This window comes from Myripristis murdjan, chromosome 3 (genome assembly GCF_902150065.1).
Source record: "Myripristis murdjan chromosome 3, fMyrMur1.1, whole genome shotgun sequence".
NCBI lineage: Eukaryota > Metazoa > Chordata > Actinopteri > Holocentriformes > Holocentridae > Myripristis > Myripristis murdjan.
Window position 1 is genome coordinate 37,367,780 of NC_043982.1, and position 25,465 is coordinate 37,393,244.

At 40.7% G+C, this 25,465-nt stretch overlaps 1 protein-coding gene and 2 long non-coding RNA genes across 3 annotated transcripts; 2 read left to right on the top strand and 1 right to left on the bottom strand.

Annotated features, from left to right (window-relative positions):
• The first annotated feature begins 1,651 nt into the window (after positions 1 to 1,651).
• On the top strand, positions 1,652 to 20,039 carry LOC115356275 (C-type mannose receptor 2-like). The gene is made up of 6 exons (XM_030047378.1): positions 1,652 to 1,692; positions 2,974 to 3,042; positions 3,747 to 4,118; positions 4,774 to 5,118; positions 19,149 to 19,194; positions 19,694 to 20,039. The coding sequence occupies exons 2-6, from the start codon at positions 3,006 to 3,008 to the stop codon at positions 19,719 to 19,721; spliced, it is 828 nt and encodes a 275-aa protein (XP_029903238.1). The 5' UTR covers positions 1,652 to 1,692; positions 2,974 to 3,005; the 3' UTR covers positions 19,722 to 20,039.
• Positions 7,549 to 8,798, bottom strand: LOC115356379 (uncharacterized). Its single transcript, XR_003927964.1, has 3 exons — positions 8,732 to 8,798; positions 8,590 to 8,649; positions 7,549 to 8,496 (listed from the first exon to the last, which is right to left on the bottom strand). It is a non-coding gene; the product is annotated as an uncharacterized LOC115356379 (long non-coding RNA).
• On the top strand, positions 15,598 to 17,787 carry LOC115356369 (uncharacterized). Its single transcript, XR_003927962.1, has 3 exons — positions 15,598 to 15,713; positions 16,914 to 16,982; positions 17,725 to 17,787. It is a non-coding gene; the product is annotated as an uncharacterized LOC115356369 (long non-coding RNA).
• Positions 20,040 to 25,465: the final 5,426 nt, after the last annotated feature.

Genomic DNA, 25,465 nt, shown 5'->3' on the forward strand with positions numbered 1-25,465 from the left:
TCAGGAGTGAAGCGCAACCTTGTTCCTGGAGATCTGGTGCTTATAGCGGACAACACAGCACCTCGTAACTCCTGGGTCATAGGACGAGTCCTGCAAACTTTTCCGGACAGAAGAGGCTTTGTGCGTCAGGTGCGCATCAAAACAAAGAGTAGCTGCCTGGATCGGCCTATAACCAAGGTCTGTTTGCTACAGGAAGCTGATGCTGGATGTGGAGCGGCTGGTGTGGATTGATGCCTTGACCTCTGCTTTGACCTTTGACTTAAACTTTGACACTTTGACTGACAGTGACTGTGAAGATCACAGATCACTACAGGGCTATGTGCTGGCAACCTCTGGCCCTACTGACTTATGACTTTTCACAGGATCAGGAGGAAGGAAGAAGACAAGAAATGTAAAGTGATTATGTGGATTGATTATTTTCATTTCATGACTCCTATTGTGCATAATGTGGGTAATTATTGGGTGATAGCACAATAATTAGGGGCTGGTGTGTAGGAGCCATGAAGTAACGTATGGTGAACTGTAATTTTGTGGTTTAAATTTGGGTTATTTTGGTTATTATATTTTGTTATTTTTTGTTGGTTAATATCACAGCAACTGGGTCACAGGGATATGGGTGGTAACCTCCTAGTTAATATAATCACCTGGGCACTGGCACGGCGGGAGATATAACAAAGAAAGAGGGTGAGTGACGGGAGAGGCCGTATTTTTTGTTGACTGCTGTTTTTGCTTTTGATCGCTGTGATTGTTTTTTTTATACTTTGAGCACGTTACAATAAGTTGTTCTAATTCTTTAATAAAACTCGTTAAACGTATTTTTTGATCTCAGCGAATATTTTGTTTGTACAGCGTGTCGGACAATCAGCAAACACCCTAAGCTCAGCCTCTCAGCGACTTCTTTGTTTATTATAATAGTCGCTACAGAGTGTGTGAGGGTGGACATTGGGATTGGGCCATTCGGGTTGATAAGGGTCATGTGACGTTAACCTACAGCCAGAAAAGAGCAAGGACACTGTGATGTGCACAACATGAGCAGATGTACACGTAATTAACTACTTTATTTTCTACTCTTTTAGAGGTCAAAGGTTTGGTAAAAGAATCGTATTTGAACAAGCAGTGCCATTGCTTTGAGGAACGTCACCTCATGTGTTATTTAGGCCTCGACCTCTGGAGAAAAACAAATTAACGGGACTCGGAGAGTTGCTCCTGTAGATGGTATCACTTTGAGTAATGTGCTACTGTATTGATAATGAATATGAACATAAAACAGTGACAAATCAGCCTGGCGTCAGTGTTGCCGCTGTGTATAGGCTATTCTGTATGTTTGCAGTGTGCACACACTGTCTTTGTCACAGTATTTGAATAATATGGTTGCTTTGTGCTTTCATTACATCGAAGAGAGCCGCCTTTTTTCAGGAAAACAAATATGCTGTGATGACCAAGTGTCTCTTTCCTGGAATGATCAGGAGGTGTGTGTCACGCAGAGGAAGAAAGAGCAGTCAGAGGGGTGGGAGGCATTTACATGCAATCTCATGTAAACACTCGATGTCTGTTAAAGAGGGATGTGCGCGGAAACCTGTTGGATGTTAGAGGAGAGCACTGATCAGACATTCACCACACTGACGCTGACACTTTGAGGAGTGACGCGAAGGCCGAGTGACAGACTGCGTTTCTGTATTTTACACAAGAAAGGTAAGACGGCGATTATTTGAACAGTTATCTGTCTCAGCTAATAAGGAGAATCTGTTTTAACCAGGGTTATGACTCTGGTGGTGAGGTGATGGGTAACTTTTCATATTAAAATAAATTTGATCTGAAAATTGGAACAGGATTTCTAAGTATGGTATGAATAATGTGTAACTATTTTGCCATTCTGAGGTTGTTTGTCACCTTTCATAAGATGTTCACATAAAACATCAAAACACTCGGGGTTGTAGATCAAGCAGTGACTTTGCAAACCGGTGATGAGGGGCTGCAAGTGGGAGGCCGGCTGTGATGTTTTTGTGGCTTTAGTTGGTGGAGACGCATTTACACAGACTTCTGCAAAATCACAAAAACACCTTTATGAATATGGGTTTTGTTTTGCTTTTTTTCATCAGCACACAGTACATAGTAATATTTCCATTTTTTAAATGACATTCAGCCAAGCCCCCCCCCCCCCCCCCCCCCCCCCCATCCACACACCCGAGCACACACACCTGGGGGAGCAGAGGAAAGAACAGAGAACAACAACAACAAATCAAAACTTCATGTGTGTTAAACTATGCTTGCCTTTTGCACTGTTTCACTTGCATATCTGATTTTAGTTTAAACACGAACAGGCATTAATGTTAGTATAGCAAACTATGTACTGGTATAGGTTACATGCTGGTTCTTATCAGATCAGAATCAGAAATACTTTATTGATCCCCGAAGGGAATTTAGGGAAGGTGGGATATAATCATCTGTTTCTGTAAGGCAGCTTTCCCTTGGATTGAATCAACTCCTCTAGCCATCTGAAAAAAAAAAAAAAAAATCAGCCCATGAAGCTCTGCGTCAGACAGCCTCCCGTCCCCAAACCCCCCCAGACCTTTAACCATTTCATTTCTCCTGGTCGAAATGTCTGACAGAAAGTGACGAGGGCTGATTTTAAACACGAGCCCCATCTGTAGCCTCTGAGGGATGTGGTGGGAAATGTCAGCGCATCTGCACAGGCCTGCCTATTTTGTGCAACCAGCACTAAATATTTATTTTATTATCCCCCACATTTATTTATTAATTTTTATTTAATCTATAGATATAGATAGATATAGATAGATATTGATATTTCGATGCAGGTTGTAACACTGAAATGTTTTAAACAAATGAGCTCATCAGGATAAATTCCTCAAATATTGCACAGGCTATGTAGCTTTAAAAAATGCTACTTTAAAAAAAAAAATGAAAATAATTAAGCAGTCCCACTCATCAGGTTTCTCCTTATTCTGCTGACAGCAAAGTGCACAAGAGCTGCAGGGTCGCACATCATGGGAGGGAAGGCATTCATCATCGTGATCATGTCAGGTTGGTGCAAATTTATAGTCATATTTAGGGAAACCATGTCAATGCAAAAGTTTAATGTTTACTCACAATAATTAAGCACTCTCAGCAATATTTCTGATAGCCAACAAATAAATTGTGGGCTAATAATCCAAATAGAGAAGTAGACATAGGAATACCACATGTAGCACAGGTAATAAATAAAACAAACAGATAAACAATACAGAATTAAGTGCATTTCAAAGATGAGGATGTCAGGAGGCCAAAACAAATGAAGCTGTTTAAATCAAATTTGTCATTAGTAAAACTGTATATTTCACTTTAGCATTCAAATATTCTTCCAACTTTTTTTGGTGAAATTTTTATTTATATTTTTTGGCCTTTCTGGGAGCCCCTGTTCTCTCACTCACTGTGAGTGACTGTCCAAAAAAAAAAAAAAAAAAAAAAAAAAGCTCCATCCTGAATTTGCTTTTAAATGAAGGAGTCGTTGTACAAAGGAAATCTGATGTGGCCGTCTTCACTTTTGTATCCTGTGTATGATTTTTAATGTTTGTGAGCTTCCTGAATATGTGAAACACACCAGGCCTTAATTTAAGCAACAACATTTCCACATTCAGGTAATACATTTCACATAGACCCTGACCCTGCATTTAGTCAGTATTCACAAGTCACTGTACAAGCTGAGTTGACTAAATGTGCTGAATGACATGTTTTGGTTGTGGTCGCAGGGCTGTGTACCCTCCCCTCATGTTTTCCTCGTCAGTACCACCTTGTTGAAGAGAATAAGACCTGGAGTGAAGCCCGGAGCCACTGCAGGCAGTATCACAAAGATCTGGCCACCGTAGCCAGTAAGGAGGAAGTGGACGCACTGAATGATGTTTTGGCCAAACATAATCAGCATGAGGTGTGGATAGGGCTGCACGGCGGGTGGAGGTGGTCTCTGGAAAATAAGACTTACTATGGTGAAGGAGAAGCTGAGTTCAGGATGTGGAAGGAAGGCCAACCCGATAACTACAAGAATGAATACTGTGCCGTGTTGAAGGATGAAAAATGGTGGGATCATCGTTGCAATTATAAACGTTATTTCATCTGCTACAATGGTGAGAATAACAACACCACCACTACTACTACTACTACTACTACTACTACAACTACTACTTCTACAACTACTACTACTACGACCATGACTACTACTACTAACAATAATAATGAATAACTTCATGTCTTTGTGCAGTCTTCACTCTATGTTTACTGTTTGAATCTTTGTGAACTTGCTTGAATGAGGCTCTCATCAGCACTGGATGAGTCCAGACTAAAGGCTTTCTGGGAAAAGATTAATTGAAAAAGGTTTTACCTGAGTCTTCGCCCCCGTATAGCGTTTGTTTTCTCGTTGACAACAATCTGATCTGCTCTGTGTTCCAATCAGTAAAAGCCAGCTGCCTTGCAAACTAAAATGAGTTATTTTTAACCTCTTTTTTCTACTTGTTTGCAAAGAACAAATCAACCAACTACTGGTTCAAGTGAATATTTTAAGAGTGATTATTTCATGATCTTATTTGGCCCCTCAGTCGGTGCCGTCCAGTTTCCCTCCAGAGGCTGCTGGCCGTGCAGCAGCTGGTTTTAGTTGCTTGCTTTCAAAAGCACACTAGCACAGTGTTGCAGATATTCATCCATGCTCACTGTTGAGTATTAGATTATTCCTGAAAATACTCCATTGCGACTTAAGCTAAAAAATATATGTATATATATTTTCAGGTGATGTAAAAGCCCGAGGCCAGCCCAGATTCATCCTGGTGAGAGAACACAAGACCTGGACGGAGGCTCAGAGCCACTGCAGGCAGCACTACACAGACCTGGCCAGCGTGAGGAACCAATCTGAGAACGAGGAGATTTTCTCTTTGGTCAGCGACCATGAGGAGGCCGTGTGGATCGGCCTGTTCAGAGACTTGAAGTGGTCAGACGGGAGCGCCATGTCATTCACTAACTGGAACACAGAGAGGCCAGATGGAATAAACACACAGAACTGTGTGGCTACAACGAATGGCAAATGGAAGACGTCGCCTTGCAGTGACAGAAAATACTTTGTCTGCTACGGTGCTGGTGAGTTGTGATCAACAATTAAGTGTTTTTCTCAATTCATTATTTCCAAAACCCCTCTGTTCACTGGCCTTAATGTGTCACACCTTACTGAATGAGATGTCTGTTTTAAAAATATTAAACCCCTTTTACTTCAGCTGATGAGGAACCACAGCCGACTACCCAATCGATCTTAAAGCCGCTCTGTTCCAGCTGGTAAGCTGTTTGAAGGTTATTTGCTTTCTTAATATTTGGTTATTTGCTTTCATTGAATTGCAAACCCTTAAATAAACCTTTATAAATCACAAGGACACAGCAAGAGCTCTAGGAAAATGATGGAGGGGAAGATGAGGTATTTTTCAGTGCGTTTTCCTTTGATTTCTATGCTGATGTTGCTTCAATGTTCGGTGTTCTCTTTTTTTGGAAAGGTTTTAAAAGTAAATTAGACAGGATTATGGATTACCTCTCTATGTTTAGCTGGCTGGACACAGCAGTGAACAAAAAGCAGCCATCCTGTGCAGCCATGTCATTTAGAGCTGCCTCAGATGAGACATGAAGGCCTAACTCAGACGGGCGGTGAAATTACGACAGGCCATCGAGTCTTTAGCCAATCAGAATCTGATCGTAGCGTCCCTGCTCTGTGGAGGGAGAGGGCCCACATGCTAACCCAGCCTGGAGGTCAGAGGGAAGGCAGCTGGCCACCAAGCTCCTCCCATCATGCCCTGCAGCTTCTGCTGAATTAGGCCACAGCAGCTCCAGAGGCTGAGGGGCCAGGAGCCACCAGGTTTCTTCTTCTACTGCTCAGATAACATGCAGCAGACAGTTTAGTGCTCTGGCTGATCTTCTTCCCAGTTTTGCTGATAAGTTTGTGTCGTAATAGTATGTTGTTGTTTTTTTTGTTTTTTTTTTTGCTCAAAAGTGCATTATAAACAATGAGGTGGTGATAAATATTGTTTGTGTCTCTCAGCTGCAACGAGTGACTGAGCGAGGCCTGAGTGACGCCGTCCAGAGGAGACGGGGGACGCAGCCTGATGGACGAGGAGGAAAGTTGTCGCCTCAAATAATGACTTCGGCGATTATTCACTTGATGAAATGTTTCTCATGACTTCAGAGAGAAAAATCACAATATTTATCAACACTCTAACATATTTCCACATCAGAATTATGTTTTTCATGGGGATCTGCTTGGTTTTAGTTTCAGTGGAGTTTGATTTTTGTTTCTTTTGGTTTGGTTCGGGTCTGGAAGGTGGAGGAGTTGCTTTTTTCTTCATTCATGTTTTAGCAGTCAAACTTTTGATGTGTTTTGTTTCTGGGCATTTTAGGATATAACCATATTATACTTTTCAGTTTTAGAAATGTATTGATTTTGGATGCAAGTCACACACACACACACTCATTTATTCATTATTATTAATTCATCATGATACTGGTTTTTGGTTTTCCTTGGATTTTTGTTTTCTGTTTTTAATTTTCCTGTCAGACTTTGTGGGAAAAGTCTGTTGAGAACTGCAGCTGATTTTTCCTTGTCCTCTTCCTTTTTTATCTGTGTGAGCTTTGTTGGATTTTATTTAGTTTGTGTGTGATACACTATATCAATAAAGATTATTATGGAAATTACAGTGAAAGCCAGACTGTGGTACAGTACCAAGGAAATTATTTTCTTATACAAATCAACCACATGCAAAAGAGATGAAAACAGCTGAGACCAAATGAGTCTGAGTAAATAAACAATGAGATTCATTTCGGTGAGGAGAACACAGTTGACTTCATCCTGTATAACCTTTATGGCCATAAAGTTCACCTTTATGATGCCTCTGGTCCTGAGCAGGAAAGACAACTTGTCAGACTCCGGCAGAGCACCTTGGTTTGTGTTTGTTGGCTGGGAGTCGGCAGATTACTGCGTATAATTTTAATACTCACAGCTCCAGTGCTGTGTGCATGCACTTTACAGCCACTCTTTCAAATGAATGGCTTTTCAAAAAACCAATCCATTTGAAACAGTCAGCCAACCTGAAGAAAAGAATGTCATGTGTGAATCTTTATTATTGTGTTATATGCTCCTTCAATGAGCTAATTTTTTTTTAAAAAAACACTGTACATATTTATTTTGTGGTAGGGCTTGATGATCTGAAGTAGCCTACATCTCTTTTTGTCTCATGTCTGAACTGAATTTTTGTTCTCATACTCGTGTGGCAGCAAGAGGTATTGTAAACCAGTACTGGTATGTCAATTAATCATTGAAGTTATAACTATAGATCTTTCATCCCAAATCAAAATTCGACAACGCCACCCCAGGAATTGCATCTGGAGAATTGAGATGACCTCTGTTAACACCAGTGACAGAGTAGGCACACAAGTTCGTTATACTGATGAAGCACGAGACGTGGTTCCATACAAAATAATTTCTTTATTACAAGTTAAGAGTTTTGCACAATAAAATATGTCAGTGGATAAAGAGAAACAAGCAAAAAAAAACTATTCAAAATAAAAAGAAAATAACTCAAAAAGAAAGGGGGGGGGGGGGTCCTTTCAGGGTTTAGGCCCTACCAGTGTGACTGACCAGGGAGGACAGGGGAGGAAGCCCAGAGGAGTCACCCCACTCACGTGCACAGCTCAGCAACGACACACACACTTCAGGTGGACACTCAAACTGGGGAGGTGACAGCACAGCAAGCCAGGGAGGGACACCACCACCCGACCACATCAGTCCACTGTCGGCCCTCAGCTGCTGAAGGACAAGAGAACCAAAATTAGGAGGGGATGCACACAAATCAATATGACCTATACTAATAAAGCAAAACAAAAACTTAACACAAAATATATACACAGAACAAAATTGCAAATTAATTCAAATAATTGAAAACAAGAAACAAAGCAATCATAAAAAGGAAAACTATACACAAAAGAAAATCAGAAAATAAATCCCCAAAACAGTCACATATATTTACAAAGGAAACAACTATACACAAAAGAAAATCATAAAATAAATCCCTTAGTCACACAGTCAGTCCACGTTAAACCAGTGCCTCTGGGAAGGAGCTTCACGACAAGGTGACCCAGCGGTGGAAAACGGCCATAGTGCCAGAGCGAACCACCGCCAAAGGGAACAGGCGGAGCGGGCGCAGTCACACGCCGACTCTAGTGCGCACCCAAAGCACAGCCACGCAGTATGAGACAGTAGCACTTGAAGCGGAGCACAGCCCAGCGAGATCAGACAGTAGCACTTGAAGCGGAGTGACTGCAGAAAAGCCAGCAACTTTTCTGTACGGCAGGTCAGTAAAGCAGGTTCAGTAAAGCAACTTCAGCAAAGCAGCTTCAGCAAAGCAAAGCAAAGCAGCAGTAATTGCGGCAGTCATTTAGTTGTTAAAAACAGCGGCACCAGTCCGTCATCCCAGGCGGCATCTATAATAAAAGCGGACATTAACACATGCTAGACATCATAAACAAACACTAACATACTAACACATGCGCACACACACAAACCAAACGACCAACCAGAAAAGCAGTGCGCGCACACTCATGCCAGATGAACGAGGGGACCCAGCACGGATGGACCTAGAAGGCAAGAGTGTCAAATAAATAACAGCGACGTAAAATACTGAGCAAACCACGACGAAATCGGCAGCTACAAACATACCTGAGCGAGAGCAGCACAGGTGCGACCCTGCAGCGAGGCAAACAGGAAGTGAGGCGCGGTGGGCGTCAAAGAGCAAATGGCGTCAAGATGGTAAACCCCTCTGCTTTATACTAAGTTGACCCCCAGCGATTGGCCAATGAGCCAGGCAATCTGGACACCAACAAATGCAGCTGGCACAACACATACTGCCACACTGGCTGAAGCCCTGAGCCCTCACTGACTTAAGTAGCTGCACCTGGAAAGTGACTGAGTGCGTGAGGCTGCAAAGGGCTGAAGTACAATAAAAAGGGAATGGGACAGCCCTTTGTTTGGTTGTCACCAGCGATGCATCGTGTTTCTCACAATCGCAGCTTTGGGACTTTTTATTTTACGTTTTTTGGTTGGTATTTTTGAAGAGTCGTAAAAACAGCATTAAAAAATGATCTACTCCCACAAAAGGCATTGATGAGCTTGCCAAGAGATAAAAAACAAATATGCATTGCCTATCTGCTTATTTCCTTCGTTTCTGAAGTCCATCTTATATAAAATATTATACTCACATGAGAACTTCTTCTTTTTTGCGGTGTCACTGCTGATTGCCCCCTCCATGTTTTTTTTTTTTTTTTTTTGATACCATGTAGGATTTATGATTTATGATTTTATGTGTGCATGTTTTTTTTTCTTTTTAGGCTGTGCGGGCAGTGCATTTTACATTATTTTATTCTATTTAAATTATAATTGTATTATTTTATTTTATTATTTTGTATTATCTTTTCTTATTATTATTATTATTTTATCTTATTTTATTTGATCTTATCTTATTTTATCGTGTTATCCTATTGTGTATTTTACTTTTTTATTCTGCTTCTATTGTGTTATCTTGTGGTGTTTTATCTTGTCGTGCAGCACTTCGGAAAACCTTGTGTCTGTTAAAATTGTGCTTTATAAATAAAGTGGATTGGATTGGATTGTTTACAAATTCGCTCGTTTCACTTCGCTTTTATAGCGGCCGCCAGCTGGTTTCCCCAGGAGATTCATGTCATACGTCACAATGCAATGAACTGTGGGTAATTCCATTACGCTAAATCTGCAGAGATGCCCACTTCCGGAAAGGGTGCATTAAGGGTTCAAAAAGCCCGTGAGAGATCCCTCACGCACTTCATGATTTGTCAATGGGACAACCCTAAACCCTCACGGATTTAGCGGGAGCGCGCCTCAAAGTCAGTGAGTGTGTGAGGGTGGACATTGGGATTGGGCCATTCGGGTTGATAAGGGTCATGTGACGTTAACCTACAGCCAGAAAAGAGCAAGGACACTGTCCCTGCGTTCCAATACTCATACTATCATACTATTTAGTAGGGAAAAAAAAGATTTAGTGTGTCCCAATACATAGTACGTCAGATGCAGTATGCCAAGAGTACCAGGATGTTCTACTATATCCGGTCAGATTTCGCAGTATGGATTTCAGCATGCTGCTCTGGCCATTCTGACCCACAATCCTTTGTGCAGCGGACGTTACGTCACACTGACTGAGTTGCGTGTACAGGCCACGCCTACATACGGACGACAACAAAACACACATATCGCACAAAACTCGCTCAGTGACAGCAGAAGTGACAGGAAGACAGAAGATAATAAATATGACAGAGGACAGCGCAGTATGAAACAGCACCGGCATTTTGACAACATTCAAATTTGCCGCTACAGACGGCGGCGGAAGTGAGCGAGAGGGCCGGACTTCAGGGACGATGTATGTAGTGTGTCCCAATAGTATGCATATGCATGCAGGGGAGAGTTGGAGATTGTTTGGTGAGACTGCGAAAAATTGTTTGGTACGGATTGTAAGGACACGGACTGTTTTGCTGACGACGATTTCTGGATTCTGGACGAGGCGGTTGACATAAACTGGTTTGTGACTGGATCAGGATGGCGAATCAGGGGGTGGAAGTGGATGATGATGATGATGAAATGGAGTTTGATGAATGGTCTCTAGTTTCTAGTGGAGGAAGGCGAGGAAGAGGCAGGTGTGAGGGAATTAACCAAAATAGTAAAAGAAACCGGGACGGGAATAGTTCAGAGGAAGACAGGAGAGGTGCTCGGAAAAAACTGGTAAGGGAGGAATTCAAAATAATCCTTAATTCAGAGAGGAAGATAAGCGTGTTAATCTGAGTCCGGTAGTGCTGTCTAGGGAATTGAGAAAGAAATTAGGAGAGGTGGAGACGGCTAAGACTCTCAGGGATGGAAACCTGTTGATTATTTGTGGATCGGAGGATCAGAAGAAAAGGGCCTTGGCAATGGAAAGTGTTTGCAAGAAGGTAATTAGTGAAAGAAGTTATTCTGGGAGAGAATAAAGTGGTAAGAGGAGTAATAACAGGGATTCCGGTGGATGAAGATTTGGATAGGATTAAAAGGAGTATTGTGGGGGGCGAGGTAAGTAGAGCAAAGAGACTGCAGAAAACACTTGATGGGGAAAGGGTGGACAGTTTGTCTGTTCTTCTGGAGTTTCAGGGATCAGTGCTTCCAGGAAAAATCAAAATAGAGTGTATGAGCTTTCCAGTTAGGCCATATGTTCCGCCGCCACTTCGATGCTACAAATGCCAGAGATATGGACATATTGCAGTGGTGTGTAGAGGGAAGCAGAGGTGCCCCAAATGTGGAGGTGAGCATAGAATGGAGGAGTGCAAAGAGGATGCACAAAATAAATGTTGCAATTGTGGTGGGCAACACAGGGCTACGTTTGGTGGCTGTGAAGTGAGGAAAAGGGCTGTTGAAGTTGAGCAAGTCAAAGTGACTAACAACATAAGCTATGCAGAAGCAGTGAAGAGGGTACAAGGACAAAAGGGAAGGGGTGACACAATGAACCCAGGTCCTAGAGTAGAGGAAGATCGAACAGAGAAGACCAATATAGAACTGCCAGTCGACAAATTAATTCTGTTCATGGCCTATGTTATTAATTGCACAGATCAAGTTAAACACAAAACAGAGAAGGTTAAAATAATTGTGAGGGGTGCTGAAAAGTTTTTGGGTATGAAAGGGATGTCTTGGGAACAAATTAACAAAAGACTTGAAACAGAAGGAAAACCAGGAGGCTCAAGTGAGAAAGCAAACTGATTATTATACAGTGGAACGCAAGAAGTCTCCTAGCAAACGGTCAAGAATTTAAAGGATTCATTAAAGATTTGGAAAAGAAACCAGAAATAATATGTGTTCAGGAAACCTGGCTTAAACCATCATTAGAATTTGTAATTAAAGGATATGATAATATTCGCAGAGATAGAGGAGAGGGCAGTGGAGGAGGATGTGCAATATTTGTGAAACAAGGAATACAATACCAAGTTTTGAGGAAAGGAACACTGTTAGAATACATAATAGTTGAAATTTGGACAAAGGAAGGTAATATTAAAATAGTAAACTTTTACAACCCATGTAAAAGGTTATCAGTGGAGTTATTGGATGAACTAGCTGGGCATTTAGAGGGGAAAGTGATATGGTGTGGGGATTTTAATGCCCACAGTACATTATGGGGTAGCTGTAATGATGAGAATGGTATGGTGATAGAGGAGTTAATGGAGAGTAAAAATCTAGTATGTTTAAAAGATGGGAGTGGGACAAGAATTAATATGAGAACAGGTTTGGAATCGGCGATAGATCTTACAATTGTGTCAGATTCATTGGCAGGTGTGTGTACATGGAAAGTGATAAAAGAAACGACTGTTGGCAGTGATCACTATCCTATTAGCGCTGTATTAGGTGTGGAATTAGAAAAATATGATAGTGAAGGAGTGGAGGGAGAAGAGGGAGGGAAACCACAATAGTAGAGAATGAAGAGTTGATACAGTTTGAAGAAGATCCCAATGATTTATTAAATGAGACATTTTCAAAGACAGAACTAAACCGCGCTCTCAACAAAACCAAGATGTCAGCACCAGGAAAAGACCAGATTTGTTATATAATGTTGGAACATCTCAGTGAATCATCCAAGGAAATTTTATTGGAATTATATAATAAAGTGTGGGAGGGTGGGAAATTGCCAAAAAGTTGGAAAGAGGCGGTGGTAGTTCCAATACGCAAACCAGGGAAAGACTGCACAAATCCAGGGAATTATCGACCTATTGCTTTAACATCTAACATCTGTAAAGTAATGGAGAAAATGATAAATGACAGGTTAACATATTATGTAGAAAGTAAAGGGTATATAACCAAATATCAGAGTGGTTTTAGAAAAGGAAGAAACACTATGGATCCAGCTGTAAGTTTAGAATATGAGGTGAGAAAGGCACAGATAAATAGAGAAAGTGTAGTGGCTGTGTTCTTCGATGTAGAGAAGGCATATGACATGATGTGGGGAGAGGGATTATTAATAAAACTGTGGAAATTAGGTATCAAAGGGCGTATATATAGATGGATTAAGAATTTCTTATTTGAAAGATGTATACAAGTAAGAATAGGGAAAAGGTACTCAGGGAAAATGTATATTGAAAACGGAACGCCTCAAGGGAGTATAATAAGTCCATTATTGTTTTCTATAATGATAAATGATGTATTTATCAGTTTAGAAAATGAAATGGGGGTATCTCTTTTTGCGGATGATGGGGCAATTTGGAAAAGGGGAAGAAATTTAGAATTCATTGTTAAAAATATGCAAAATGCAATCACAAAAATAGAGGAGTGGTCATATAAATGGGGATTTAAATTTTCAGTGGATAAAACAAAGATGATGTTTTTTACAAGGAAAAGAATTGATAAAGCAATAAAACTAAAATTGTACAATCAAGAACTGGAGAGAGTGAAGCAATTTAAGTTTTTAGGAATATGGTTTGATGAGAGAATCACATGGGCAGTACATATTCAAAAGGTGGTGGATAAATGTAAAAAAGTGTTAAATGTGATGAGGTGCTTGGTAGGAACTGAATGGGGGGCAGATAGAAGCGCACTAAAGGCCATTTATTGTGGATTGATTAGATCTGTTTTAGATTATGGATGTGTTGTGTATGGATCAGCAGCAAATACAACATTAAAAAAGCTGGATAATATTCAATACCAAGCATTGAGACTATGTACAGGTGCAATTAAAACAACTTCAACAGCAGCATTACAGGTAGAAATGGGAGAATTACCATTAGATATGAGGAGGTTGCAGATATCATTGGTGTATTGGGTCAACTTAAAGGGTCACAGTAAAGAACATCCAACAAAACTCACTCTAGAACCATGCTGGGAAAAGGAAAAAAGGGACAGTAAAAGCTTTGGTTGGGTAATGAATCAGAAAACAAAAGAAATTGAAATAGCACATTTAAACGTGAGTCAGACAGTACCATTGCCAGCTATACCACCTTGGATATTGCCAAATGCCACAGTGGATTTCACTCTACTAACACAAAGCAAGGACAGAAAGGGTGTTTATAATTTTCAGACCATTCAGATATACATAGAAGGTTATAGTAATTACGTTAAGGTATATACAGATGCATCAAAGAATTCAGTCAAGACAGGAGTAGCGTTTATTGTCCCAGAGTTTCACGTCACAGTAGGGAAAAGGATCAGTGGGGAAGTGTCTGTGTACACAGGGGAAATGTTGGCAATATTATTAGCAATGCAGTGGGTGGAAGAAATAAGGCCACTGAGAACAGTGATTTGTTCAGATTCAAGTTCAGCACTAACCAGTTTACAAAACAGTCAGTCACACAGCAGGTCAGACATTTTGATCGAGATACAACAAACACTATACAGAATACAAATGATGGGGATTACAGTGGTATTTTTGTGGGTACCGGCGCACATTGGGGTGAAAGGGAATGAGGAGGCAGATAAGGCTGCGAAAGAAGCAACAAAAAGCAGAAATATTGAATTGGAAATTAATATTAGTAAATCAGAAATCAAGAATATAATTAAACAAAGACTGAGGAGTAGATGGCAAAAGCAATGGGAGGAAGACAGGACAGGGCGTTGGTTTTACACAATACAAAGGGAAGTGGGAGGAATGAGAGCTACAAGACGGAACCGAAGAGAGGAAACAATAATATCAAGACTTAGGTTTGGACATACTGCACTTAATAACACATTAGCAAAAATGGGAAAACACAATACAGGGGAATGTGGGAAATGTGGGCAACAAGAAACCATAGAACATGTAATGATACATTGTCAGGGGTATGAAGTAAACAGGCAAAAATGGATTAAACAGCTTAAAGACAATAAAATGCCATTTGACATCAGGACAATATTACAACAACAGTCAGGGAATAAGAGTTATGAGTTTATGTTTGAGTTTTTGAGAAGAAGTGATTTAATTAGGAGGATATAACTTTATTTACTTTATTTTATTTATTTATTTATTTTTATTTAATTGTATGGGGAGGTAGTCATACTGAGCCACACTCCAAACCAGTAGGTGGCGGTAATGCTACTATTCAATGTTTGCCAACTGCCAATAAAACCCAAGAAGAAGAAGAAGAAGAAGCATATGCATGCATATTTCATACTTAACTACATACTTTGTAAGGGCAGCTGCAGTACCTACTAAAAGTAAAAAGTATAAGTATGCGATTTGGAACGCAGGGTGTGTGATGTGCACAACATAAAACAGTGACAAATCAGCCTGGCGTCAGTGTTGCCGCTGTGTATATTCTGTATGTTTGCAGTGTGCACACACTGTCTTTGTCACAGTATTTGAATAATATGGTTGCTTTGTGCTTTCATTACATCGAAGAGAGCCGCCTTTTTTCAGGAAAACAAATATGCTGTGATGACCGAGTGCCTCTTTCCTGGAATGATCAGGAGGTGTGTGTCATGCAGAGGAACAAAGAGCACTCGGAGGGGTGGGAGGCATTTACATGCAATCTCATGTAAACACTTGATGTCTGTTAAAGAGGGATGTGCGAGGAAACCTGTTGAATGTTAGAGGAGAGCACTGATCAGACATTCACCACACTGACACTGACACTTTGAGGGGTGACGCGAAGGCTGAGTGACAGACTGCGTTTATGTATTTTACACAAGAAAGGTAAGATGTCGTTTATTTGAACAATTATCTGTCTCAGCTAATAAGGAGAATCGGTTTTAACCAGGGTTGTGACTCTGGTGGTGAGGTGATGGGTAACTTTTCATATTAAAATAAATTTGATCTGAAAATTGGAACAGGACTTCTAAGTATGGTATGGATAATGTGTAACTATTTTGACATTCTGAGGTTGTTTGTCACCTTTCATAAGATGTTCACATAAAACATCAAAACACTCGGGGTTGTAGATCAAGCAGTGACTTTGCAAACCGGTGATGACACATTTACACAGACCTCTCCAAAATCACAAAAACACCTTTATGAATATGGGTTTTGTTTTGCTTTTTTCATCAGCACACAGTACATAGTAATATTTCCATTTTTTAAATTACATTCAGCCAAGCCCCCCCATCCACGCACCCGAGCACACACACCTGGGCGAGCAGAGGAAAAAACAGAGAACAACAACAACAAATCAAAACTTCATGTGTGTTAAACTATGCTTGCTTTTTGCACTGTTTCACTTGCATATCTGATTTTAGTTTAAACACGATCAGGCATTAATGTTAGTATAGCAGACTATGTGCTGGTATAGGTTACATGCTGGTTCTTATCAGATCAGAATCAGAAATACTTTATTGATCCCCGAAGGGAATTTAGGGAAGGTGGGATATAATCATCTGTTTCTGTAAGGCAGCTTTCCCTTGGATTGAATCAACTCCTCTAGCCATCTGAAAAAAAAAAAAAAATCAGCCTGTGAAGCTCTGCGTCAGCCAGCCTCCCGTCCCCAAACCCGCCCAGACCTTAACCATTTCATGTCTCCTGGTCGACATGTCTGACAGAAAGTGACGAGGGCTGATTTTAAACACGAGCCCCATCTGTAGCCTCTGAGGGACGTGGTGGGAAATGTCAGCGCATCTGCACAGGCCTGCCTATTTCGTGCAACCAGCACTAAATATTTATTTTATTATACCCCACATTTATTTATTCATTTCTATTTAATCTATAGATATAGATAGATATAGATAGATATTGATATTTCGATGCAGGTTGTAACACTGAAATGTTTTAAACAAATGAGCTCATCAGGATAAATTCCTCAAATATTGCACAGGCTATGTAGCTTTAAAAAATGCTACTTAAAAAGAAATGAAAATAATTAAGCAATCCCACTCATCAGGTTTCTCCTTATTCTGCTGACAGCAAAGTGCACAAGAGCTGCAGGGTCGCACATCATGGGAGGGAAGGCATTCATCATCGTGATCATGTCAGGTTGGTGCAAATTTATAGTCATATTTAGGGAAACCATGTCAATGCAAAAGTTTAATGTTTACTCACAATAATTAAGCACTCTCAGCAATATTTCTGATAGCCAACAAATAAATTGTGGACTAATAATTCAAATAGAGAACTAGACATAGGAATACCACATGTAGCACAGGTAATAAATGAAACAAACAGTTAAACAATACAGAACTAAGTGCATTTCAAAGATGAGAATGTCAGGAGGCCAAAACAAATGTTTAAATCAAATTTGTCATCAGTAAAACTGTATATTTCACTTTTGCATTCACATATTCTCCCACCTTTTTTTTTTTTTTTTTTTTTTTTTGTGAATTTTGTATTTATATTTTTTGGCCTTTCTGGGAGCCCCTGTTCTCTCACTCACTGTGAGTGACTGTCAAAAAAAAAAAAAAAATGTTCCATCCTGAATTTGCTTTGAAATGGCTTCATGAAGGAGTCGTTGTACAAAGGAAATCTGATGTGGCCACAGAAAACAAGCAGATGGTCAACACCTTGTCTTCACTTTTGTATCCTGTGTATGATTTTTAATGTTTGTGAGCTTCCTAAATATGTGAAACACACCAGGCCTTAATTTAAGCAACAACACTTCCACATTCAGGTAATACATTTCACATAGACCCTGACCCTGCATTTAGTCAGTATTCACAAGTCACTGTACAAGCTGAGTTGACTAAATGTGCTGAATGACATGTTTTGGTTGTGGTTGCAGGGCTGTGTACCCTCCCCTCATGTTTTCCTCGTCAGTACCACCTTGTTGAAGAGGAAAAGACCTGGCGTGAAGCCCGGAGCCACTGCAGGCAGCATCACAAAGATCTGGCCACCGTAGCCAGTAAGGAGGAAGTGAACGCACTGCACCGTCTTTTGACCGAACATGATCATGATGACGTGTGGATAGGGCTGCACCGCAGGTGGAGGTGGTCTCTGGAAAATAAGACTTACTATGGTGAAGGAGAAGCTGAGTTCAGGATGTGGGAGGAAGGCCAACCCGATAACTACCAGAATGAAAACTGTGCCGTGTTGAAGGACAAAAAATGGCTGGATTATCATTGCTATGATAAGTGGTATTTCATCTGCTACAATGGTGAGAATAACACTACTACTACTACTGCTACTACTACAACTCCTACTACTACAACTACTACCTCTAATACTAATACTACTACAACTAATACTACTACAACTACTACTACTACTACAACTCCTACTACTACTACTACTGCAACTCCTACTACTACAACTACTACTAATAATAATAATACTACTACAACTGATACTACTACAACTGCTACTACTACAACTACTACTACTACAACTACTACTACTAATACTAATACTACTACAACTAATACTACTACAACTACTACTACTACTACAACTCCTACTACTACTACTACTGCAACTCCTACTACTACAACTACTACTACTAATAATAATACTACTACAACTGATACTACTACAACTGCTACTACTACAACTACTACTACTACTACTACTACTACAACTACTACTACTATTACTACTACTACTACTAATAATAAGGAATAACTTCAAATCGTTGTGTCTTTGTGCAGTCTTCACTCCTATTTCCTACCTCCTATTTCCTGAAAATACTGCATTGTGTCTTAAGCTAAAAATATATGTATATATATTTTCAGGTGATGTAAAAGCCCAAGGCCAGTCCAGATTCATCCTGGTGAGAGAACACAAGAACTGGACGGAGGCTCAGAGCCACTGCAGGCAGAACTACACAGACCTGGCCAGCGTGAGGAACCAATCTGAGAACGAGGAGATTTTCTCTTTGGTCAGCGACCATGAGGAGGCCGTGTGGATCGGCCTGTTCAGAGATGGGTGGAAGTGGTCAGACGGGAGCGCCATGTCATTCAATAACTGGAACACAGAGAGGCCAGATGGAATAAACAAACATAATTGTGTGGCTACAACGAATGGCAAATGGAAGACATCGCGTTGCAATGACAGAAAATACTTTGTCTGTGCTGGTGAGTTGTGATTGACAATTAAGTCTACAATTCTCAATTCAGTATTCACAAAACCCCTCTGTTCACTGGCCTTAATGTGTCACACCTTACTGGATGAGATGTCTGTTTTAAAAATATTAAACCCCTTTTACTTCAGCTGATGAGGAACCGCAGTGGATCTTGAAGCCGCTCTGTTGCAACTGGTAAGGATGTTTGAAAGTTCTTTGCTTTCTTAATATTTGGTTATTTGCTTTCATTGAATTGCAAACCCTTAAATAAACCTTTATAAATCACGAGGACACAGCAAGAGCTCTAGGAAAATGATGGAGGGGAAGATGAGGTATGTTTCAGTGTGTTTTCCTTTGATTTCTATGCTGATGTTGCTCCAATGTTTGTTTTTCTCTTTTTTGGAATGGTTTTAAAAGTAAATTAGACAGGATTATGGATTAACTCTCTATGTTTAGTTGGCTGGACACAGCAGTGAACAAAAAGCAGCCATCCTGTGCAGCCATGTTATTTAGAGCTGCCTCAGATGAGAGCTCAGATGCAGCAGACAGTTTAGTGCTCTGGCTGATCTTCTTCCCAGTTTTGCTGATAGGTTTGTGTCGTGATAGTATGTTTTTATTTTTTTTTGTTTGTTTTTTTGCTCAAAAGTGCATTACAAACAACAAGATGGTGATAAATATTGTTTGTGTCTCTCAGCTGCAACGAGCGACTGAGCGAGGCCTGAGTGACGGCGTCCAGAGGAGACGGGGGACGCAGCCTGATGGACGAGGAAGAAAGTTGTCGCCTCAAATAATGACTTCGGCGATTATTCACTTGATGAAATGTTTCTCATGACTTCAGAGAGAAAAATCACAATATTTATCAACACTCTAACATATTTCCACATCAGAATTATGTTTTTCATGGGGATCTGCTTGGTTTTAGTTTCAGTGGAGTTTGATTTTTGTTTCTTTTGGTTTGGTTCGGGTCTGGAAGGTGGAGGAGTTGCTTTTTTCTTCATTCATGTTTTAGCAGTTTGACAAACTTTTGATGTGTTTTGTTTCTGGGCATTTTAGGATATAACCATTATTATACTTTCCAGTTTTAGAAATATATCAATTTTGGATGCAAGTCACACACACAGACACATTATCATTTATTCATTATTATTAATTCATCATGTTACTGGTTTTTGGTTTTCCTTGGACTTTTGTTTTCTGTTTTTAATTTTCCTGTCAGACTTTATGTGGGAAAAGTCTGTTGAGAGAAACTGATGAAACTGCTTTTGTTTTTCTGCTCACACACTGTGGGTCTTCTTCAAAAAGAGAAAGGCCAATACTTGGTCTATATTTTAAACCCTTTACTTCCGTTTTTATAAACACTTTTGAACTCGTGAATTGCAGTAGATTTGGTGTGAACTGCAGCTGATTTTTCCTTGTCCTCTTCCTTTTTTATCTGTGTGAGCTTTGTTGGATTTTATTTAGTTTGCGTGTGACGCACTGTATCAATAAAGATTATTATGGACTGAGACTGAGGTACAGTACCAAGGAAATGATTTTCTTATACAAATCAACCACATGCAAAAGAGATGAAAACAGCTGAGACCAAATGAGTCTGAGTAAATAAACAACAACATGAAAGTAATATAATGTGAGATAACAGATAAAACAAATGAGATTCATTTCAGTGAGGAGAACACAGTTGACTTCATCCTGTATGACCTTTATGGCCGAACAGCTGTTTGGCCATAAAGTTCACCTTTATGATGCCTCTGGTCCTGAGCAGGAAAGACAACCAGTCAGACTCTGGCAGAACACCTCGGTTTGTGTTTGTCAGCTGGGAGCATTATTGAAGGGAATAATAGGACCACACTCAACAGAACAGGCAAACAGTGAATAAATTGTTCCCTTATATCTTGTGTAATCAGCCGAATAAACAGATCTAATTTGGTAGAAGTGGATGAACCTGGATGCTGAATTAATGCCAGTTGTCGTGATTGGTAACCAAAGATTCAGCCCATCTGTGACCTTTATGTATGAATACATAATAACCAGTGTTTTTGACAACCACTGAAAAACATCTTGAGGTAGGTGTTCTTAAGGCCGTCCCATGACCCACCCATCTCCAAGCTGGGGCGTCCCACCCAAGGGCCTGGACCCACAGTTTGGAAATCACTGGCACAGGCTGTGTAAAAGAAGCGGCTGTTGTTCTGTTGTGACCTCACCCTTTTTGTTTCTAAACTAAAGCCCAAATTTGGACAATAGTTTGGAGCTAGTGTAATCCACTGAACCTCTGTAAAGAGCTATACATGCTCATCATCATCATCACCATTATTTATGAGGGCCATATGAACACAAGCTCTGTTTTACAGTGTCGCCCTGATCACAGCACACGTCACACTGAAGATGTGCAAAGGTAAAAAGCTACAGGTGCATTCAAATCCCCAAAAGAAAAAACTCATGAGTTCCAGAGGAAAGGTCAATGACCAGAAGCCATGTGTGTTAATGAAAGTCCATCCAGTGGGTAGGATCAGGGAATCATTCTTTCTTTTTTCGTAAATAAAGTCCTCCAGCACAAATACATAAAAGTATATTGTGTCCCATTATAAGATGACCTTAGTCCCACCCCGCCCACACCACCCCTCTTCTTCTATCACAGCCTTTTCATAGTCTAATGGATGACAAACCATTTTGAACAGCTGTACTTTGTTCTGTTACCATCAGTGTCAGTCCTGTTAAAGTAGTCCGGTACTGAAAAAAGTCATTTTTGGTCAGCTGTTTGGCCGTGTAATTGTAGTTAGTGTTACGTGTGGCTGGGTTAAAGGAATGAAGTTCTCTCCTTATTTTTTTCCCAGCATGATTTTTGTGTGTTGGGTTTTGTTATTGTAATTTTTTTTTTTTTTTTTTTTTTTTTTTTTTTTAGTTTGCGCTGGAGATTTTCCTGGTTCAGTGTAGTTATTTTTTCCTTTTTGCTAGTTTAGGGGGAAGAACTGGATTTGCACGGCCCATTGTGAGGTTGACTGAGGTTCTTCCCAGTCTTTGGTTCTGTTTGTGGCGGCCTTCATACATTTTGGTGTCGTGGTTGGGCCATTATCTCTTGGCAGGCTGTAACAGTTCAGTTATGGAGAACACTTTTGCTCTCCCTATAAGCAGGGGTGCCGTATATGGGGGGAAATTTAGGACAATTTCAAGGGCCCTTGCCTGACAGGGGTCCCAAATATAAATATAATATAAAATTATTAAACCATCATCGAGTAGGCTAAATATATGTTTTAGGTTTTTTTTATGGGGCCCAAAATTCCTGGCGGTGCCCCTGCCTATTAAGTGAGGACCAGTGGCGGTTCTGCCCATGTTGACGCCCTAGGCGAAATTACTGCCTTGCGCCCTTCCGTGTAACTACCCCGGATCTGACAGGTGAGCGGCGCACACATACTGCCATAGATACTTTTCATTATAAATCAACTTTTGTTCATACGCGGCTGCAGCAGCACAACAGACAATGACACAGACAACATGGTTAATTATTGACTGCGCAATGCGGCCATTCGACGGTAATCGCGGCATCAGGTGAGCCTACCTACTGGTTTACATATGCAAGTAGCCTACAATACATGTGTATTTGCTTAGACCCCAAACATTAGACGAGGGCGTTTTTTCAGGGCATTTTCAATGGAAAAAATATCGTCTTATATTCGGATGAATACGGTAGCCTAATAGAAAACTGATTTGCAGCGCTGATGATTTTTTATTTTATTTTTATTTTTTATTTTTTTTTTGGCGCTCGTGCCGCCTAAAACTGCTACTGGTGAGGACACAAAATCACAAAAGCTTGGACAAACTCTACTGATAGCCTTGGTGTTACATAAACACACCTGCAGATGGCAGCAAAGTCATTTGGCCTGAATACATGTGCACTCAGTGTCCACTTTATTAGGTCCACCTGTACAATCTAATCCAATCCAATCCAGCTGTTCTGCCATAACGTTTCCTTCTCTGCTGCCTATAACGCTCAGGTTTTCTTGTTGTCACAGTAATAGAGGTGTTCATTCACTTCTATGTTTGGCATTGAGCTCATAGTTAGTGCTGCTGTTATACTGGACTGCATTTTGTTGACAGCTGTTTTCACTATTCTGTCCCCCTTACTGTATATAAATAGGGAAGACAAAAAAATAGAAACACCTCTCAGTGTAATGTAGTCCAGTGCAAGAGCTCTGTAAACTACAACCTCAATAATAAACATTTAAACATTTAACAGAACTCCTCAGTGAAATCAGCTGCAGCAGGAAAGAAAACCTCTGACTCCTCCCGGCCCTCCATAAAACGCGGTTGCCCATTCCTGCTCCTGAAGCATCCAGAAGCAGTGGGCGAGCTATACTTCATATTTTCATAGAAATGCCGGAAAGACGACGGCAGTTCCTGTCAGCCTTGGGCCTCTCCGTCCTGCCCTTTTTATTGGCCGCTGCTCTGGAGTTTGGTTGGACCGTTCCCCAAGGACAGCTGGCATCGCAGGAACAATAGAAAGCAAGGGAGGAAACACACTGTCCTTGGGATCTAAAAATGTCATCGCAGACACGCACACACAAACATACACCCATGCAAATGTACTGTACATTTTCTTCCTGTCTGTCACAGCCAGGATGTTATTTTGTTCTGGAGGTGTAGATCAGCGGTTTCTTCAGTGTCTGACCACAGAGAGGGCATGCGATGTTTTTAAGGGCCAAACTCTTCATTGTCATGCTGACTCAAAGGAGAGAAATTTTTGTATTTTTCTGTATTCATTTTTGTGTGTAGCCCTGTGTCCTAACTAAACTGCACTTTCATTGTTGAATGTTTGTAGTCCCTTAGTCTGAAGTCCACACAAGGAGGCAGGTGGGGCTGTGGATGTGTCAAACAACTGACTTTCACTCAAGTCACATTATTTTACCAAAACAAAGCAGTTTTTACCCTGAAACTTAACCTTTTCCTAACCTTAACCAAGTAGTTTTGGTAATAAAGGTAGCAAAACTGCCTAAGCTGCCTGACATGATACACAAGGTATACTGATTAAAAATGTATTTGTGGTACATAAAAAAAAAAAACATAACCCATGACTAAAATACATTTCCCCCTAAACATAATTAAGAATGCAGTTTACTTGTACGGGAACATATTTTTTTAGGAGACAGAGTTGGCTGAGTGAACCTGTTCTGATTGTTTTTGTCTGCTCTTGTGATGCCTGATTATTTTACTAGAAAACACCGGCCAAAATGAGCAAAAGGGATAATGGCAAGGTCGGTCTCAGCTGCCAAAAATCAGTAATTAAACACAACGTTTTGACCTGGAAACCAATTCCCTCCATGCGAGATGTGTTTGAAAGCAGCGAGGCCACTGTAGGCTGATTTAAGAGGCAGAATTATCACTACAGTAACTATAACTCGGTCTAAAAGGCCGCTACTGTGGGGCTCAATGGCAGCTTTGTCCAGCTGTGTGTGTGTTGGGGGAGGTGCTTGTGTCTGCAGGCTCTTAAACTTGACTGATGACAGTGTGAGGGAACCGCAGGAGTCCAGCTAGACCTGCAATTGTACACAGAGAGCGTGTGTGTGTGTGTGTGTGTGTGTGTGTGTGTGTGTGTGTGTGTCTGTGCGTGCATGTGCTGTCTAGCCAACAGGTCTTATATAGAAAGTTAGACCACAATAGCAGGTTGTAGCTAGACACTGTAGGCATTCATAAAGACTCATGCGGTCTCTCTCTCTCTCTCTCTCTCTCTCTCTCTCTCTCTCTCTCTCTCTCTCTCTCTCTTTCTCTCGCTATCCCCCACTCTCTCCTCAAACTACACTGGCCTCATTGCCCTCACATTGCACAGAGTTCAGCATTGTCCCAACACACACACACACACACACACACACTAGCGTGCATTCCAGAGGCAGAGTAGTGTTGGAGTATTGGAGGCGAGGCTCTAGTTTGTGAGGATTGATATCATTTTTTTTTTCAACTTCCACATCCAGGTGACAAGAGCAGCAACATTTTGAGCAACTTCAACCCCAAAGATAAAATAAAGCAAATCCTCCCTTGCACAGATTTTAAAGACAGAGGAAATCTACCTTCTGTAACATTCTGCTTAGTGTTTTGCATTGATGGGCATTTGCATTTTTATCCCGTCGCTACTGATGCGTTATTCTGCTCTTATTTGGCATCATCCTAGACGCTCCTAGGAAATGACAGAGAAAATTAAGCTATTCTCATTTTGACTCTGAACCCCATTGGCCGAAATATTCACTTTCCCAAAAGCATCTCAGTGCTGCAACCAAATTAATGTAAGTTGCACTGGTATCATCATTTCCACTTGAGGATCTGTGGATGTCTCCTGGCCACTGGTGGCAGCTCTGATCGACCATATTAAGAAAATGAATAATTTACGTAGACATGAAGGGTTTTAAGTTGATTTTTTGTTATTTTGGGCACAGCAGGCCTCACCTTTGTTGTGATTAGTGGCAGCAGTTGTGAAATTATC

What these genes read in the sequence shown, in the direction of transcription:
- LOC115356275 (XM_030047378.1), top strand. Translation starts at nt 3,006, where the DNA reads ATGGGAGGGAAGGCATTCATCATCGTGATCATGTCAG. An exon ending in TTATTTCATCTGCTACAATG is followed by an intron (nt 4,119 to 4,773) that starts GTGAGAATAACA and finishes ATATATTTTCAG; the next exon opens with GTGATGTAAAAGCCCGAGGC. An exon ending in CTTTGTCTGCTACGGTGCTG is followed by an intron (nt 5,119 to 19,148) that starts GTGAGTTGTGAT and finishes CTTTTACTTCAG; the next exon opens with CTGATGAGGAACCGCAGTGG.